The sequence below is a fragment of the Poecilia mexicana genome, unplaced genomic scaffold (genome assembly GCF_051168715.1).
Source record: "Poecilia mexicana isolate PSO_F unplaced genomic scaffold, ASM5116871v1 scaffold_23, whole genome shotgun sequence".
NCBI classification, from domain to species: domain Eukaryota; kingdom Metazoa; phylum Chordata; class Actinopteri; order Cyprinodontiformes; family Poeciliidae; genus Poecilia; species Poecilia mexicana.
Genome location: NW_028263392.1, coordinates 2,860,691 through 2,880,508, shown reverse-complemented (window position 1 = coordinate 2,880,508; position 19,818 = coordinate 2,860,691). Strand labels below are relative to the sequence as shown.

At 40.0% G+C, this 19,818-nt stretch overlaps 1 protein-coding gene across 1 annotated transcript in view; it reads right to left on the bottom strand.

Moving 5' to 3' along the window:
- Positions 1–1,794: 1,794 nt before the first annotated feature.
- Positions 1,795–19,818, bottom strand: part of LOC106931787 (amphoterin-induced protein 2-like) — a 45,735-nt gene continuing 27,711 nt past the window's right edge. Inside the window, exons 2-3 of the mRNA XM_015010134.2 lie at positions 8,298–8,544; positions 1,795–6,295 (exon numbers count right to left, since the gene is read on the bottom strand). Coding sequence (XP_014865620.2) covers positions 4,689–6,206 — 1,518 coding nt within the window. The 5' untranslated portion in view covers positions 6,207–6,295; positions 8,298–8,544 and the 3' untranslated portion in view covers positions 1,795–4,688. The remainder of the gene's footprint in view (positions 6,296–8,297; positions 8,545–19,818) is intronic.

The window sequence follows — 19,818 nt, the reverse complement described above, 5'->3', positions numbered from 1 at the left end:
TAAAAGGTTGTTTGTCATTATCAAATCCTTCTGATGTAACATGACTTTTTTTTTTTTTCCACCCAAACCGCCTCTTTTGATTTATATCCCACTAATACCAAAAACACACAAGGCAAAACGCAGCGGCCAAACATGAGAGGACAAACGTGTCGTTCTTGGACTCACCTCCAGCTCTGAGACATTTTACTCCATTTTCATTCATCATGACAAAATGTCACCTTTGCTACTTTCTTCTTGACCATAAAACAGAAAAGAAGCCCCTGTTAGGACAGCGTTACCTAGCATGGACGTGTAGCTGGAGAAACGTTAGCAGATGTGGTGATGTGCTGCTAATGATCAGACAAAGGAAAGATGGAGAAATGTGGGTCACAGTGAGCTCTAGGGCATTGAAGCAAACATCTCTTTGATTTGTGTGATAGTGATCTGGGCTGACTGAAGCCTCCGGGCCGAGCCCAAACACTCCTTCTGTCCTAGCAGATACAGATCGATCTTCAGGGAATCTGTCCAGCGGTGTGTGTAACAAGGTGGACGGGATGTAGGCAAATACATTTTCCACAATATTCATCAAGATTGAATTGTCAAGTGTTTGCCTTGCTGCTGTAGCTGCAAAAAATATACGAATGTTTGGACCTGAACTTTCATGGAGGAGCAGAATAAACTGTATTCATGTCATGATTTATGCTCAAAAGCTATAAAATTGTATCTTCTGCAGCTTAGAGGTCTGCCCAAAAAGTCAGATCGCTCTTTGACTGCAGGATGAAGAGCAGTCAAAAACACATTCAGACATAATACATCTGGTATGTGGCACTGCTAATGTACTATAGTGCCTGTTAAGGTTACAGAAATGAACCATTGACAACATTATTTAATCCCATGCTATGATATGCAGACACTCTGTTTGCGAGTGCTTTAAGTGGCTCCAATAGTAAGGCACTCTGAGTAACATCTTTGAATCATCAGGAAACAACGATCCAAGCCATGGCCAGTGACTCATGCATCCTAATTGTCCCATTAGTGCCCTTAATGGTCCGATTAGAGTAATTGTTCTGACTGGAACTTATGAGCTTCTTACTTACAAACATGTTCAGAAGTGAAGAAGCCTTCTGAATCAGAGGTAGAACATCAGCAGGAAGCAGTAGATCTCCTTACTTAAAAAATAGACTTCATGGGTAAATAATTGACTAAGTCGATTTGGTGGCAAAGTGTATATTGAACACACTCTTTCTTTAAACACACTTTACTCGGCTTATATTCTTCTGGTTTAGATCCTTATAAGTCATGTTTTTAGATAACCTAGTGTGGCTAGTAACTGGTGTAAAAGCAATTTGCATAATATTGGAAAAGCTGAAACGGTTTAGTGCCATTAACTCTGTTTTCTTGTCAAAACCTTTTGTGTATCTGAGTTGCAAAACTCATTATTACTAGATTATTGCCCTACTGGAAGAACCTGAACCTTAAAGCCAATAGCCGAGTTTCCTTAACAAATGTGTGCAAAAAAACACAATTTCACAATTATTGTGTATCCGTTAAATAAGAAACTCAAATGAAATCACACGTAAATAAGTTTGTTCATGTAATAAGTCATTAAAACACAATGTCCTCCTACTACTTCCTGTCGTCGTCTTCTTTGTGGGTTGCACCAGTGGCAACATCCGTTGTTGATCATGTGACTTGTGATACATAAAAAGTGTTCCCACTGCAGTTTTGCTAAATAAACCACTTTATATATGGCCAAAAAAAATTCACCTCATCCTGACACCAAAACATTATTGAAAAAAACAAGAAATTGCCATGTTTCCATTAACCAAATTTATTTTTGAAACATCATCCTGCACAATTATATGGTCGATGGAAGCGCAACTAATGGCAACTACATCTTGTGCACATAGGACAGTGGAAACAGAAAACCCTGGGACAATTGTTATACCTCTTAACAAGATTGAGTGTAAAATCTGATATAAACGTGTTCCGTTAGTATTCAATCAAATGATACTGATGAACAGTGTTAATGTCAAACATGTCATTTCTAGCATGACTAAAAGTCGTTTTAATGGCCAGAGAAGTGTTCAACATTTAATTTACAAACAGGACACAGTTGTTAAGGACTAATCAATGACATTTACAACGGTTGACATTCTACACTTATAAAAACAGTCTGTAAACTCTAATGTATTGACACAGAACACAAGATTTAGATTTTTATCGTTAATCTTAAACGCTTATCTTCTAAAATTACATTGGGTTATTTTGATGGCTTCAAAAAGAAAAACTGAACTTCACTTCTGTTTCTCCATGCGTCATTTCAATGGTGATGTTGAAACAGGAACTATACTGCACAATGACTGCCAAAGGCAATGTAGGAAAATAAATTAAATGTTAAAAGCAAAAACCCCAATCAACAAGCTAAGTGTTGGTAGGATGCGTTGTAAAGACTCATCCAATGACTCCAGTTTAATTGCTAAAAATCGCCAAGCAAAGCTTTGGACTTTGCTATGAGGATTCATGTAACGGTTTCATGTGAACAGTTTTTGAGGTCACACAACATGCTAGTGTCTACATAAAGTGAAATGAGGGAAGACACAAGATAAAGAAACAAAAAACAAAAGGCCATAAGTCTGGGACACCAAAAATAACGAAACACCAGTTTAGCTAACCACAACAGCGCAACATCAATAGATGTCTTTCTCAATTACAAAAAGAAATTATTTGTTGATACATTGAGTAACAAGCAGATTCAGCATCCCAACTTACTGTCGTCACTGACTGATTTCCTGGCTACTGCCTTTGGCACCATCACTCCTTAGGTGTTGCTTCCTCAAACTTCTCACAAATAGTCATTTTCTCTACTGTATGGGCAAAAGTGCATTTCTGCTGTTTTTCTTGCCAGTGAGTTCAAGATATGATCTATTGATTTGGCTGTAGAGATGATATCTGTATCGTCTGATATCCGTCTTGTTCTGCACATGAACACAGGCTTGTAGCATTTTGTAAAACGTTGAGTGGTGGAAATACAGACTTGTCTGTGAGGAAGCCGTTCATCTGAATTTGAAACACAGCTTCTGTTTCATCTGCATCAACTTTTATCAGGACAAGTTCCCACTAAAATATACTGCATTGAAACTAATTCTGAGTTTCTCATAAAAGGCACTCTTCATGACCATATTCACACCAATGCAAAAACAGATTACTCCTACATGCTTTAGCGTTGTGTCTCTGCAAGCCGAGCATCACAGTCCCACATTACCATGAAAATTTCCAAGCAACAATTTTCACTGAACTTGTCATTTGAGAGTCAATAGGCCCACTTTTATGTGAACATAATACATGTATTGCTTTGTGTGTCATTTTGAGCCAACGCTGAATTCTAGTTGAGTTAAATGGACAGAGCTAAAAAAAACAAAAACCAGATGAGGTTTCCAGTTAAGAGCGACTGTATATAAAATCTGTGCTGACGAAAAATATGTGCCCATTTCAGGTTTTGCTTTTTTTGCCACCCAAAAGTGTTTCAGATCATCAAGCTAATTCTAATATCAAAGATAATGTTGTTGCATGCAAAGCCAGTTTCCCACTGATGAGTTCATTTATTAAAAGAGGAAAGTTATTTAAAACAAACTGGCCCTATGTGAAAAAAAAAAACAATTGCATGTTTTGTAAAATAATGAACTTTCTGTGTTTAACACTTTTTTTTTTTTTGGAGAGCTAAGTTCAAATTTACTGGATACGCCCTGTGCAAATTACTACTCAAGACTTTTGGGAAAACATTTTATGGTTGGACAGAACAATGATCCAAAGTACCAGTGAGTCCTCCTCTGAATGTCTCTTAAAAGTTTGCATGTAGGATTGTGGAGTGGCCTAGTCGAAGTCTGGACTTAAATCTGATTGAGATTCTGCCGCATGATCTCAGGTCGTTCAAGCTCAAGAACCTTCCAATATGGCTGAATAAAACAATTATGTTTATTTGTAAAAGACTCATTTCAGGTCAATGAAAATGCTTGATTGCAGTTGTTGTTACACAACAGTTATTAGGTTAAGGGGTCGTTTACTTTTTCACCTTTAGGGTTGTGGTCTGACTGGTTCGGACAGATTTTTTACTTAAATAAATGAAATGGTCATTTCAAAACTGCAGTATGTTAATCTGTGGGTCATTATGGGATGTTTTTGATATTAAAATTTGATTGATGATTTGAAACATTTATAGATTTATAGCTGAACCAAAAGGAACATTTTAAAATGACAAATTCCATGAGACAACAAAGTTATCAAAAACAAAGTTAACAAAAAAGGACAAACTATAATTTTATCCAGAACACATGCTAGACACTGTAGACAGATAAAGTCCTCCAACTCCACTCATCAGTCAGGTGTGAAAATATCCCTACTGGCCCAATTTAAAAGAGCCCTCCCACGTTTCTATGATCTCTGTGATCCATGCATGAACGATTCTCAGAGATAACGGGGACATTTCCATATGAACTCTGAATATAGAACAGACACCACACAGAGAATAGACATAATTTAAATTCTACTCTGTTAAAAGACTGCATTTGAGACAAATTCCCCAACCCAGAATGGACAAGCTACTTCACATAACTCACTTTTTACATGAAATGTTTTTTTCCCTTCCACTTCAAATACACAAAATAAGACTTTTAAGAGTACAGTGTTGTTAAGAAGGTGCTTTTCCCTCACTACACCTCCTGAGCAGGGTCTGTCAGGGTGTGTCCCACTGTCCTACTTCCATTTTTGAGAATTCCCTCAGTGGAAATATGGTCCAATGTCATCACCGGTGTTTTTGGGACGCTAATATCCGAGTCCTCTGCCTGAGGCTCTAAGAACGCTACCCTCTTTCCGTTGGCACGCCTTTGTCCTGATTCTACCTCTCTGGGGTCCGAACAGAGAATGATGGCCCGTGCGCCACAGCCCCTGGAGCCACCGCCCCGACTTTCCCGACACTGGCAGGGAGTGAGGTAGAGGTAGAGCAGGACCAGTATGATGCTGATCACACAGGAAGCAAGGGTGGTGAACGCCGTGTTGAAATGTTCACCGCTGCTGCGACGAGCCAAGCCCGTGGTAGAGGAGACACTTGAGTTACCAACCATGACCCTGGCTTCTGGAGATTCACCTGAATCGTAGTAGCGTCCCCGAGCAACCACACACTCATATATGCCAGAGTCTTCCATTAGCGCTCCTTGGATTTCAAGTGTGCCGTTGGGAAAAACCGACAGACGAGAACTCGGATCACTTGCTGAGGAATTCAGTGCTGTTCTTGGGGTAACCCAGAAGACAATCAACCTTTGCTGGACAGGAAGACCTAATCCAGGACAGGGTACTCTTAGCCAATCGCCAGGCTCTATGCGATAGCTTTGTGCCTCCAGGGGTATGCCTGACAAATCCTGATGTGTACAATTAACCTCTCGAACTGCAGTGCCTCTACATTGGTATCCAACTTGGAAATCCACCAGTGGGCGATACTGTTTCCAAAGCCAGTATTCAAGCAAAGCAATCAATGCACAGTCGCACAGCAAAGGATTTTCCTGCAAATATATTCCGGCATGGCGGCTGACAGACAGCAGGCTCTGGACGGGTACTTTGGACAGCCTGTTGTATGACAGATCCAGGAAGGTCAGGTTATGTGGTCCACCAGGGTCCTCAAAAAGTCCCAGGGGGAAGGATGTTAGTCTGTTTGCAGAGAGGTAGAGTCTCTGCAGACTGTTGACATCACTAAAGGCCCCCGGCATTATTTGGGCAATCTGGTTTCCAATCAGGAGCAGCTCTTTAAGTTCTGTCAGCCCTCTGAAGACGGATGAGTTCAGAACTCTCAACTGGTTAGATGAAAGGTCCAAATGGAGGAGACGTGGTGTCGCAGTGAAGGAGGCCATCTCGATTTGGCTTATGGAGTTCCAGCTGAGAACAAGTGTGGTGAGCCGCTGAAACGGTTGGGAAACCCAGTCCACCTGCAGGGCTCTTAGGGCGTTGTGGCTCAGGTCCAGCCTTGTGGCGTAGCTTGGAAGACCAAAGGGTAACGTGGACAGATTGCTCCCACTGCAGGAAATGATATCACTGGCACAAAGGCAGTGTGGTGGGCAAGGGGCCACTGTGGGAATGAAGCCAAGAAACAGCAGGAGCAGCATGGCTGCAACAGCAGGGTGGCAACAGCTGCCTTTAACATCAGTCTTGCCTAAAAGCTGTGATGCAACAGCGTGCATACTGGACACCGCTGTGACAGGACTCAGGTTACCGTCTCACTCGGTGAACACATATCAGGTTTACAAGTCTCTGGTAACACACTGCACACCTGAGAAACGGAAATGAACAAGGGAAAAAAAGACAAAAGAATCAGAGGGATTGTCTTCTCCCTGTTACGTAATTCTGTTTAATCTAATGAGTACTATCTTTAAATGCTTCAATGCAGGAAGTAGTGATTAAGAAAAGACATAACAATAACAATAACACAATAGGACTGCGTAAGCCAAAAGACACATGATTCTAAAAATACACAAAAGCTTGATCCGCAGCTCTGATGGTGGCTGGCATCACCAACACTTGACAACTGGTGGTACCTGCTGGAACAAGTGTAATCTGATCCATGTTTATAATCCACATCACCAGTTTTCCACCTATGCTTCTTCATTCCCTTACTTCATGATTTAATAAAAAAAAAAAAAAAAATTAATGATAATGCAGTTTTGGTTTCACAAATTTCTTTGTTTTGCATTACAGTAGCCATAAACTAAACAGTCAGCGATTAAGTTGTAGGGGCAATCTTGTGCCATTTGCTTTACACATTTAAAAGCAAGGTGAGCAAATATGGTGTGAGTTTAAGAACAATATATATATATATATAATATATTCAAATTCCAATCTATTTTTAAAACTAAATATGTTCAATTCTACATAATTTCCAAAAATGATTTTGCTAGTTTTCTCAATCTATGTTAAATGGTATCTTCAAAAAAAATGTTTTTAAATGGGGTTTGAAGTATTTCCGAAATAAGTTTCTTAAATATATTCTAACAAAGTGACATGCTTCTGGGTTTACAAAGATCAGCTTGCTAGCAAGTCTGCCTTTAGCAATAGTGCTATCACTGAACTAGCTAAAGGTGGATACAAACTTATGGTAATAATTTCTTCCTATAAGACAAAAACTTACTGTCTTATAACCGTTATTAACATTTGTTAAGTTTACTCATTTATTTGCAATTTAACATATAAACACGTGTGCTTTTCTGTTTGCTGCTGGACAGAAAAAGTAAAAGTAGCTAAAGTTAAACTGCACCAATATAAAGCAGGTCAATTTTAATGGAAATCTTCAGATAGATCCGTTACCAAAATAGAGTAGCGGATGTAATTAAGCTGGCGTAGGCAAATCAAATACTATCTATCTGAGTAGTAATTATGTAGGTTTAATAACAAAGTAAATATTGCAGCTCCAACCTAATTTTAAAAATAGCTACTTGGAACGGTATAAGTTAAAGCTCGTTTTGTTAGCATGTTTGACATTAGCATGAGTGATACGCCTAGATTAACCAAATTTAAGTCTCACTCAGACACAAACTCTCGTAGCTACAAGTCTTGTGATCGTTTCTATATTTTATTCAGTTTATAAATGTATTTATAATACAACCCATAAACACCATTTATAATTTGACATGCCAAACTGATGAAATAAGCCAATAGTCAACAGGTTCAACTTTACTGAAAATATTTAGGCAGAACAAAAATGGTAAATATTGGTAGAAAATGGCCGTAGCTGAATTACAATAACAAACTAAGTAGCTGGATTAGATTTTAATGACTAATATTTAATATAGCAAAAAAATCATTTTTACAGTGTAATGGGCTGCATAATTAACAGGTAAAACCTGTTTTGTTCTAAACTTTACATTTTGCACTGGGCAGAGTAGAAAGTCAGGGAGCTCTGATGAAAATATTTATGATTAAAAGTACATAAAATAAAGCATTTTACTTATGTAATGTTTTATACTTATATTTTTTGTCCTCCAGACACTAAAGAAATTATTAGGCATCTATGATCTTTTACCATGTTATTATTAGCTGTAAAAGTTTACAGTTTCACTGAGACTTTATTAATGCAAAAACCAAAAGACAAGTAATCGATTCAGATCATTTGTTTTTATCCAACTTGTGTTCGGATTAATTAACGCTCTGCCTTCTTGCTTTCACTATTCCTCTGCGAAAAAAAGAATCATGAAAGAGCATTTCCCCCCCACCCCGAGTTCCCAGCTGCCTAACCAAATGGTGTTATATATATATGTATATAAAAAAAGCCAATTCACCTTCTCGTCCACACTGTTGCCTTTTCCAGCCCTCCTGCTCCGACGCTCGGCCGTTCCCGAATCCTAAAACCCTGCAGGGAACTTGGCTCTGTGCGGAGCGAAGCGCGCCGCTTCCAGCCGCTCGGATGATCCGCGCCGACTCTGAGAGGGAAGCGGCTCACCTGCATGTCGGACGGCGTGTCGGTGCGGGAGGGGGGAGGGGAGGGGAGGTCCTGTCCTGGGAGTAAACACGGAGCTCACACAGCGACTGGCGACCCGAGAGAGGAGGAGGAGAGGAAGAAGGTGTTGTAGACGGAGCAACATCAGCATCACAAGCTGATGAGGATGTGGAGGGAATGTTTGATTTATGTGCCGTTAGTCTGAAAACAAGTTATCACGTCCAAGTGTCCAAATAATTCAGGTGTAGGAATAATTTAATTAAAGCTGCAGTATATAACTCTTACAATTTGTTTTATTTCCATATTATTAAAAGCACCATGTCGTGACAGTGTGAATACTGTGACATGGTGACAGTATTCACACTGTCACCGGCTCATGAATCAAACAAAGTCAGAAAAAAAAACAAAAAAAACTCAGGGGTTTTTATCTGCAGTGAGTGGTAGTGTTGTGCTAACTATTTGTAGCAGGTTAAGTTGTGGTGAACCAGCTGTAGTTTAGCAGAGAGTAACCAGGAGGGAGTGAGCACAATAGTGATTGGCAGCACTAAGACCCTCCTCCTGGCTCTGATTGCTTTTTCGATGTGTTTCTGTATATTTGTACTGGGAGCAGACAGAGGAGCTCGATGTTTTTTTTAGCTCCTCTGAAAGATGGAAGGAAGATAAGGGGGAAAAAAATGCAAAATTTAAAAGAAACCGCCTGAATTAAAATGTTTTTTTTAATCATAAAACCTAATCTGTTTGTGATTGGCTCATATTAGACAATATTAGCAAAAATCAAAATGTTACTAGTCAGGCTCATCTTTCTGATTGGCTGCCTGTCAAGTTCATCAAGGATTAGCAGTGGAGAAAAGACTGAAGGAACTGTCCTCTTATTAAGCGAATAATCATTAAATAGTGAAGAAAAGTGAGACAAAAACATTCAAAAAGTCAAGGGGTTCTTTTGTATTTTGTTTGTGGGTTTGCTATCTGGTGCTAATGCTGTTTGTGGGGCTGTAGCATGAAGAGGTTTGGGGACAGTCGAACGATTCGTCACTGGGGTTGGCGTTGTTCCGGGGCAGACTGGGGCGTGTGGGTGGTTCTGTGTTCGCCTGGGGTAGAACTGGGCAGCGGATTGCTAGCCCCTCTTCCTTAGCCTGCTGTCTCACTTGGCTCACTTTTAACCCAAAACCCTTTTATCATGTTTGAGCTGTAACCCATGAAACGGCCTCAGAGTGCCGCACTCTGCCACAAGCAGCCTGATCCTCTGCATTTGAAGCATTCAGATGTAATTGGAAACCAGGGTATCATAAAGTCTGCAGGGATTTCTGAGCGAGCCTCTAAAAGAGCCCTTCGCAAGGACGATTCGGTTCATTAATGATAACATCACTGTAATTAAGCATCTGTGACTTTGAGGGCATCGTTGTCATTCCCCGACCAGAGGGTGCGGTGGGAATCGGTGTTTGGCTTCACCCTACCGTGAAGAAGTCTATAAAACATAAAGCTGTGTGTCGCTAGGCGAGTTGTGGAAGGAAGTAAACAACCAGCTGCAGCTACACCCTTTGGCTTTTTTTTTTTTTTTTTTTTGTGGTGCTAACTGAGGAGCAGCATTTTAGGATTTGCTCATTGGGGCAGAATATTTCAGATGGCACTAAGCTGTGGGTGCAGTTTATGTAATCCTCGTGTTTCCTGAAATAATGTTGATCTGCGGAGCGCCGTAAAGGATAAACCATGTTGTTGTTGTAGGCAGCTGCTTCACTTATCTGAGTATTTGAGGGTTTATTTTGCACCAAGTGAAAGCTTTCCTTGAGGTTCATCAAACGTATAAGCTACAGTTTTGTAAAAAATAAAAAATAAAAATTCTTTACGGATTTCCTCTCTTTTTGCTTTTTTATAATACTTCACTGTTTACAAGTAAATATATTAAGTTTTCACATTAAACTGAATTTTTTAAAGTCTCCTTTCTCTCTCTTTTTTTTGAGTGTGACAAAGAAGAAAACCGAGAGGAAATCTGAAAACGGGGGGGAAATCATTTTTCCACACCTCTGTATGAACTCCAACAGACATCAACTGTTTTTGTTTTGCTTTGATTCCTTATTTAATCTCCCAGACCCGAGCAAAAACACTCGCTGACAAAATGAAGGGAGGACAAAATCAATGACATCCTCACTTCCGAGGACGAGTCAATTCCATTATCTGAAAAGCGAAACGGGAACAACGGCTTTAAAGCCCCCGACTCCAAGCCAATCACGAGGCTGTGGTAATTACGAGCCGTCCACGGGGGACGTGGTGACAGACTGAACGTTTCCATAGCGCCAACCATCAAAGGGAGAGGCCTCCGTGGATTCTCCAGATCGCTCAGTGAGGTTGGCTGTAATGCACAGGATGGAGGGGCTAACACTGTGTGCTATTTGTTTTCATCACCCATGTGCTGAACAGCATTAACACAACACAACACAACACAACACACTGCATCCAGTTCTTCATCCAGGTGCAAATCAGCATCCACTTATCCCTGCAGCAGCTCTGTCTCACCTGGTGCTTGAATTCATAGCTGCGTCTATTTTTGTTCTGCTTCGACTCTGAATGTTTGATTAGAATAGTCCACTACAGTATATACAGTATTAAAGGGACAGTATTACGTATTTGCCAGGCATATACGTAATGTATACCTGGCACAATCAGGTAACTGTGTTAATGTCAGTTGTTGTAGAAATTAGACATACACATATGCAGAACCGTACAGCATTGTGGGGGATGTAGGCACAGGACAGGCCTACATGTAATTACATGCCTACATGTAATCAAAGATATGTTGTATACACAGATGCAACTCTCTCAAAGTGTGGGAGAGTTGGACGTGCAAGAAACCAACAGAAAACCAATTTGGATGCAACTGACTTGACTTTTTACACTTTTTGAGAGTTTTTGGATGGCGAGCCACGTCGCTCCTATCGAACACGCCGTCTGCGTTGTTTCTGATTAGAATGTTGACCGAAGTCGTTTTCATTCCCACCAAATAAAGTCTGGATTCTCCTCGGTCGTTTTCTCAGATCTCTGCTTTTATTCCACACAGACCCCATGAATCCCATCAATCCACACAGAGTGTCCCCCTCCTCTCAGCCCTGATCCACCTCAGGAATCGTCGACACGGACAGAGATTCCACCCTGAATGTGAACTCACCGGCCGAAGATGGAAACCATCACAACACCAAGTGCTGCTGGTCTCGCAGAGGTACTCAGACCTTTTTAGTGGAACTTGAAAGAGAAATTTTCCACTTAGCCGGAGAACGTTTCCGTTCTAAACGTTGAGACGTGTTTCCACTCCCAGCGCGATGCTCTCAGCTGCTGTGACTGCAGACTATCTCTGCTATCTATGAGCTCATTCTGCAAACGCTCCGGCGTTGAACTGGAAACACTGGTGCTGAGACCAGCACAGGTCACAAACTGTCTCCTCTCGGTTATGTTAAGGGGTTGTGAGGTAATGTGCTGCCTTAAATAATTCATACAGAACCTCCCTGCATCCTTTGGACATTAAAAACTGATTTCTAAGTAGTTTCAACCCTTGAATTTTTCACATATTTAATTCCTTTACATCTGCAAACAATAGAGGAATGCAAAGGAGTTTATAACGGTTATGAGGGTGGATCATGATGGGTTTTTTTTGGATGCAAATGTGAAATGAGTATGTTGCAGGATGTCTCTACCAGCTTTTACATATTAGAATTTTTCAGTTTCTAGCAGTTAGATTCCAAGTTTTCGGGTCACAAGTCAATTCAGAACTGATTTTTAATTGAAAAACCAATTTTTCAAACGATCCAGAGACTCTGTTTAAATGATGTGACTGAGGAGAAGAAAAGACAGTGGAAGCAAGTAGAACATTTATTTAAAAGTTCTGTATCAAATTCCATCAGTTTACACTTTAACAAAAATAAAAAATAAAATATTCTGTAACTTAATTTACCAGTACAAGGTTAGCTGAGCTGCCTGGCTTTTTCTCATCTTAAATGCATTTTAAAATCGATTTTTGAATCGATTGTGATCTATAGAATCATTTTTCTGCACTTCTAATTTAGACTATAATACACACCAGTGACTGATTTTAATCTGATCAATGCTTCATATCCAATTAGTAAACATTCCTTACGCCTCAGTCACTTAAAAATAATTGCAGATTTTTTTTTTCTCTGCAACTCTTTCACACGCCAGTTACTTACAGAATTGAGTTAAATTGGACAGAGAGCTTCTGCTAAACTCTGTTTTCAAGCCTGGACACAGAATCTTAGTGAAATTTTACTCTGGGCTTTGACTATACCATTCATAAACAAGAACAGGTTTGATCTGAAGCATCTCGTCGTAGCGCCTGCTGAGTGTTTGCTGTCCTGCTGGCAGGTGAACATTGTGTAACGTGACAAAACGTTGTCTAAATGCAGCTGAAACGGGCTGCTTGTTGCTGTGCGGATCGGACACTGAGTTTGATCAACTGTTGCTTTTGAATCTTGACACAATGAAACTTTTCTTTTCGCTTTTCCTGACCTTCAGACCTGCTGCAGTGGGAGGTATTTTCCTCCTGTCTCCCTTTCAGCTGGTAAAGTGATGGTGAATTTGGTTTTTTTCACTCCTACCAATGACAGTTTTAAAGAAAGAAAAAAAAAACCCTTCGCTTTGTGTCACTGGTAAAAGCTTTTGTGTGTCTGGGTCTGTTTTGTTGCTGAAAGAGAAATAGCTTTTTTTTTTTCAAAGCTCGACAAAGTGTGTGTGTGTGTGTGTGTGTGTGTGTGCGTGTGCGTGCGTGTGTGTGTACACACTTTCAAACACACCCCGCTGTGCCTGCCAATTGAAGTACGCCAATTCATGGCTCGGCATTCTTTGGCTTCACAATGACTTCTTTCATTTCCTTCCTCTGAGCTCCGGGTGAAGATGACCATGGGTGTTTCTTGTGTTTAATAGATAAGGTTCATTTGGGCCGGTAAAAGTTTGCTTCAGGTTGTCCTTTTTCTCTCTTCTTCTGATCTTTTACCATTTCTTTCATTAATTCATTGTGTTTTTTTGTTTTGTTTTATGGTTCATGGCCATAAACTGCTTTGGATAGAGCTTTTGTTTCAGGACAGCAGATGTTCCAGCTGGAACACAGGTCAGTTTTGTCATAGCTTAAAAAAAAAAAAAAGACAGTGGGACAAAATATGTAAGTTTGTAAAACCCCCAAAGGTTTAATTAGCTGAACATCAGCTGCTGCAGAGTCAGAATTATTCCAGTAGCAGCTCAGCATGTAAAATTTAGTCCAGTAATTCATTTTTTAAAAGAGAAAATTTAAATCGTCTGTCTTTTGAGATGCTTTCCTTCCTGCAGTTTCACCTTTTAGTTGATCGTCCTGAATGTAACCAGATTTCTACATTTTGTTACAATTTATTTGTTTCTGTCATTTCTTGATTGGTATTGACTTTAACATGAATCTACCATAAAATTTAGAGACTGTTTTAAAAATATGCAAAAATTATAAGTATACAGACTATGAGCAGGATTAGATTATACAGTATATACAATAGTGACTAACAGATAAAAGTGCAGCTAAGTTTCAGTCCATGTGTTATGAGGATACAGCCGTCATGCTTGTTGTAGATGTCTGGAGGCAGAGTTCAGGAGTTTGACAGCTGTGGGGAAGAAACTGTTCTGGTACCTGCTGGTCTTAGTCTGGAGGCTCCTGTAGCGCCTCCTACAGGGCAGTAGGGTGGAGAGTCTGTGTGACTGGAATCACTGGAATCTTACAGCTCGGAAGAAATGTTATGGTCTGTTTTTGATCTCGCATGCAGTAGGATAAGTATTCATTTTTGCTTACTTGTATTTAAAGACACAAAGCTGATCTTCAGATATTATTGAGGAAACAGCGCCCTCCTGTGGACGAATGAGATAGTTGTTCTTCTTCAAGCCCTGTAAATGAGAATTCTCTAAGCGCTCATTATCTGAATATCTTTCATAACATATTTTAAATATGGACAAAGTGAGAGGATGTTTTTCACTAAATGTGTATGTTTCTGTTTCAGGATCAAAGCTCAGTTTCCGAGACAGGAGAGTTTAACAAAAGGGCTGCGTTCTACCAGTAAAAGTATGTGAACCTGTGATCCATGTTTATGTTCTGATCTTTATCAGATGGCTTACTGTACAGACGACAACTGTCCATCTCAGGTTGTCCTCTCAGCACATGATGACAGATGTGATACGGTGGCTGAGATGGAAGCATTTCCTGAGCTCCACCCAGGAGCATTTTTGGCGTACAAGTCAGAAGGAGAGAGATCTCTCATGTTATCACGAGTTTAAATACTAAAGAGGCATTCCTTGACAGCTCTCCAGTCCCTTCCAAACGTTTCACTTTTTTTTTTTCTTACAAACATAAACGTTCGTCTTTGTCTAGATAAGCCATTAAGACAACACAGTGTAGAGGGGATTGTGGTGTGGCGGCTGTTTCACAAGAGTCTGGCTCTGCTCTTTAGCTCCAGTGCAAGGAACTCTAAAGTCTTCTGCATACCAAGATATTTTGGACAATTTCATGCTCCTGTCTTTGTGGGGAAAAGTTTGGGAATTACCCCTTCCTGTTCCAACATGACCTTCCTTCGTGCTTCAGTACACAAGGAAAGGCCAAGAAAGATATGGTCGTGTAGGTTGGATCAACCAACCAAGCAAGATGGGTTTGGAAGCCTGCACAGAATCTTGACCTCGACCCAAAAGAAAATATTTGGGAGAAGCTGTGCGTCACACACTCTCACAAACAGACTCCTAAGTCCAGAACAGTTGAAGTTGCTACAACTGTTGAGGGTGGGCGGACATCATGCCACACCCAATAGATTATGGGATGCTACTCAAGCATTTGAAGGCAGATGAGCGAAGACTCTTGGCACTTTCCCATTACCCTGAAGCCAGGCATTCCTCCAGCTAGCAATTTAGCAAAACTTCAAAACATTAGAACGGCTATTTTATCCATAGTATGCAATGTGTAACATGTCACATCAATGTTTCCTCAGAGAAAATATCTGTTGAAACTGATGATAATAGTAAGTACTATTTATGGTTTAACGTGGTGTTCCATAAAGAATGTGTTTAAAGATTTATGAAAAGAAACAAACTTTGGTAGTGAAAAGAAACTCAGTCATTATCAGCCAATCACTATCAGTACGATGAACTCTTCTTTGTTTGATTATAAGAGTCAGCAACTAATCCCCTATTGACTTATTCAAAGCATTAGCATGACAGCCAATGAACTGAGTGATAGTATTCCTTGTGCAGGTTCTGTGGTAAAAGCAACTGCAAATGTCATAGATTGTTGTGTGTACAGTCAACACTCCACAACATATACACATACTTCCCCCTCTAGTCTGCGGTGACTGGGTGAAGGTTGCATTGGGCTCAGACATATAGAAGTCACACTGCAATGAGAGACACCAGCAGGCCTGGATGTGTCCTTGAACCCTTTGGATTGTCCTTTCTCATGCAGCGTCCACATTTTGTCATTTTGTCTGTCATGTACGGAGGGTTTAAAACGTAGACAGTCAAACTCCTACTGTTTTTCCTTTGCTGAGCAGCATGTGCACCTTTAGAAAGTTGCATCTGTCCATCCCCCCTGGTCTGACCGAACAAACATTCAAAGAGAGGTGTTTGTAGGTGAGTTTTGTTGGTGCTGATTCCCTCTCTGATAAGGAATGACTGTTGAGAAAAATTCCAGAAGCTCCTGCCATTTGTCATTATCCTGAATGGAAAAGTACAGGGCTCTGGGCTGCCACCCAGCTGCTTGCCTGTATGACAGCATGGCATCTAATTCTCCTGAGCTGCAGCTCTGTTTGTACAATTAGCGCAACTCAATTTGTGAAAACAAGTGGCGCATGACGTTCCATGAGACAAATCCTTGTTTATGAAAACACTTTTCACGAGGGAGAGCTTCCCGCCATGACACAGCGGGAAAAACACGCCAGGGTGTGGAATATACAGGACACAGGTCCTGCATCCTGTATATTCCACAGTACTGTGACTGTTTGTGACCTAAACAGTATCTACCTAATTATAATGGCATATCACATATCATTTAATTTAATGAGTCATGCTGACTCCAACTGAGACATCAACAGATTAGTTTGGGAGTTTTTGTCTTACAAAAACATCAACCTTTGCTTTGGTTTAGCATCAAGTGAAGGACAGGATTTGATGGCCATGCCATTCAAACAACTATAGATCCATCATATATACACCCAAACAAAACTGTCCTCTTGAAAGTGATCGATCTCTTAAGATCTTAAATTTCCTTCTAAGAGCTCATCACACCTCTGTGTTTACGTGCACACCAATCAGCACAAACTTCTATTTTTAGCTCAGCTGAACAATTGCATTCCACTCGGAGGTATTCATAACCCTCAGTTATGTATCCCTCTTATAGGATACATAACTTTCCCTTATGTATCAAGGACTTGATAAAGCCCTGGTTGGACAATCCTGATCATTCCTTTCTCAAGAGTGAGATACAAGAGATTGTCTTCAGTCAGAGGCTTCTTCAAAACCGCTGCTGTACAGACCACTACATAGTGTTTCCGTGCTCAAGACCAGCTTAAGAATACTTTAACACGAGAATACTGGGTCTCGTGTTACGTAACCTTTACTACAACACTGCTTGCATACTAACTATATTTTGACTTGACAAAATGTATATTTAGCATACATCTTATTACATTTTGATTAAATGAAATGACATTAGATTTACCATCAAGTTTCATCGTCTTCAATTCAAGATACCTAGTGAATACTGACTATCTGAAACATATATTTCACATATCAACAATTACATTATGACTAATCTTCAAGTACATTTAAGATATCTCACTTTTTTATGTCCATCCATTCTATTAAATCTGAAATGATACAATAATATCTTAAATATATTTTTAGATAGGAAGTATAAGATTCAACTAGCGTAAATTTAATTCTAGATATCTTGAAAACAAATAATGACTACATATAACTAACTTAGAGATATCTCAGTTAAGTCTAGTTTTGACAAGTCAAAATTCCTTTTCAGACATCTTAATAAGTCAGAGTTATCGTAAATAAAAAAATAGATAGCATTTGTCTTCCAGATATCTTGAATATTGAAATTACTGAAATCTTTAGTAATTATTCCACCTACTCAAAATGTCCCAGATTTACATAGTATTTTGAAATTTCCATAAATTTCGACAGTTGCACATTGTGTGTGTCAAGAAAATTAATTTCAAAAAACACAAATTATGGAGGCAATTGTTTGGCAGCACCAGAGATTCTTGTGCACATTTTCTTATTTCAGATGTGTGTCTGAAATAAGAAAATTTCAGTGTGTGTGTGTGTGTGTGTGTGTGTGTGTGTGTGTGTGTGTGTGTGTAAGTTTGACTAGTCATAGTTAAGTTTGAGATATCTTGAATTGTAATTACAGACATGTGACCCTTAAAACCCAGTGGCGTTATTTGAGATATCTTGAAAGGCAATCTGACACGTCAAAATGTAATCAAAGACATCTTGAGTTCAGATATCTTAAATTACCATTTGGGACAGTTCAAATCCAGTTGTATCTAGTCAAAACTCACTTTTAGATAGCTGGACTGAAAGCAGGTTTATGTTAAAGCGGCCTGCCGTACTGTAAGGCTGGTTAGTTCATGTGATAAGTGACAGTAACAAGAGATCATTTTTGTCAGTCACAAGGTGACAAATATAGCTGATGGATATTCCTGGGGTTGAAAGCGCCCTGTTAGCTTGCGAGTCAGAGGCTTGCACCGCACCATGCTAACCCTGCCAGGTAGCAATAATGTTTTTATGGGAATGGTTTAATTTAGACGTCATGCTATGGATACTGACCGCAGAGCTTCATTGGGTATAGTGTTAGGTGTGATGTTAGAATGTAAGGGAGGGTGTTTAAGACTGAAAATATAATTCAATATTAAAATCAGAAATAGAAGGCATTGGATTGCAGGTGTGGTAAGAAGTTACAACCTCAGAACTGTTGCTAAGTTTGCATGTCAAGTAAACAAACAAGTTTAGCCTCCCAAGATTTTTGATATACGACACTGGTCTTTCAGCCAGCTGACCTGGCCTCTTAAGGAAGGGGAAAAAATAAAAGCATCACATCATTAATTACCAGCTGGAAAAGGAGGCCAGGGTTTATTTCAAAGGATTAAATCACATTTTAACACTATATACAACCGAAGAACCGTGGTTCATGCGTGTTCTGTGCAGATACTTTGGAAGAGGCTCTCAATTAGCAGTAGCTCAGGGCGGCAATTTTTTAGGAGGCTTCAAATATTTTGGTTTTTAAAAGTACCTCCATGTAAAAGTCAAAAACCTTACGTTCTTGAACTGAACAAGCCTTTTGGATGGGAGATGAAACGTCTTCAAGGAACAAAAGAAATCCAGTTCTACTTAAGCACTCAGTATAATCAAACTCATCGGCCCGTATCAGGTGAGGCGTAGTCATTTACTGGATTTTTGTCAAGATAAACAATACTTAAGTGTGTGAGAACTATAATACACCTGTGGCCAAAGACCAAACCAAGTCACATGTAACGGCAAGATTTAATGCTTTCGCCACACCTCCATGTTTTTGCAAAATTTCAGTGATACTGAGAAGCTTGGGAGAAGTAAACGTTTCAACAAAATGAAAGTATTCCCAACACTGTTGAACTTACATTTTGCTAATCAGTGAGAAAATTCTCTAGGCTTTTATTTCCCCAAATGTGTTTCACACAGGAGTCATAGTGTCATCCGATCACAGTTTTCTTAACACGGATTAAGCAAACAATGAGAAAACAGACTAGAGCTATACCCCACCAGATGGCCTTGCAGTTATTCATCTCTCCTAAAACCAAAATATTTCTGTTGTCACGATGCCCCTCGCAGAGCAGTGTCTGACAATCTGCACGTGTTCCCTGTTTGCTCTAAACTTTTTGGGACACGTGTTGCGTCACAAAGGTGGCCCTCCGTCGACCCAGTCGGGTGGGTTCAACGGGGCCAGACCCCGGAGCATGTGAATGTCAACAGCAGCTTCAATGGCCGAAAACCTTCACCCGGAACCATTAACAAACAGGGGGACTGAAATAACACGGCGAAAACCCGTTGCATAATGACTTGCATAACGAGGCTTAGAAATTAATAGTTGGAGCGGAGAAGCGGAAGAATCGGGAAATTATGCGGGGCCTTGTTGTATTGTATCGTGCCTCCGGTATGAGGGGCACAACGGAGGGAGCGGATGATTCATAAAGAAGCCCCCGGTGGTTGGCAAAACCTAACAGAAATGTTTCAATGAAAACATTTACCAGTAATGAACAAAGTCAAAAATTGGGAAAATCTCCATCGTATTAATTCGGGGGAGTTAAAACAAAGGG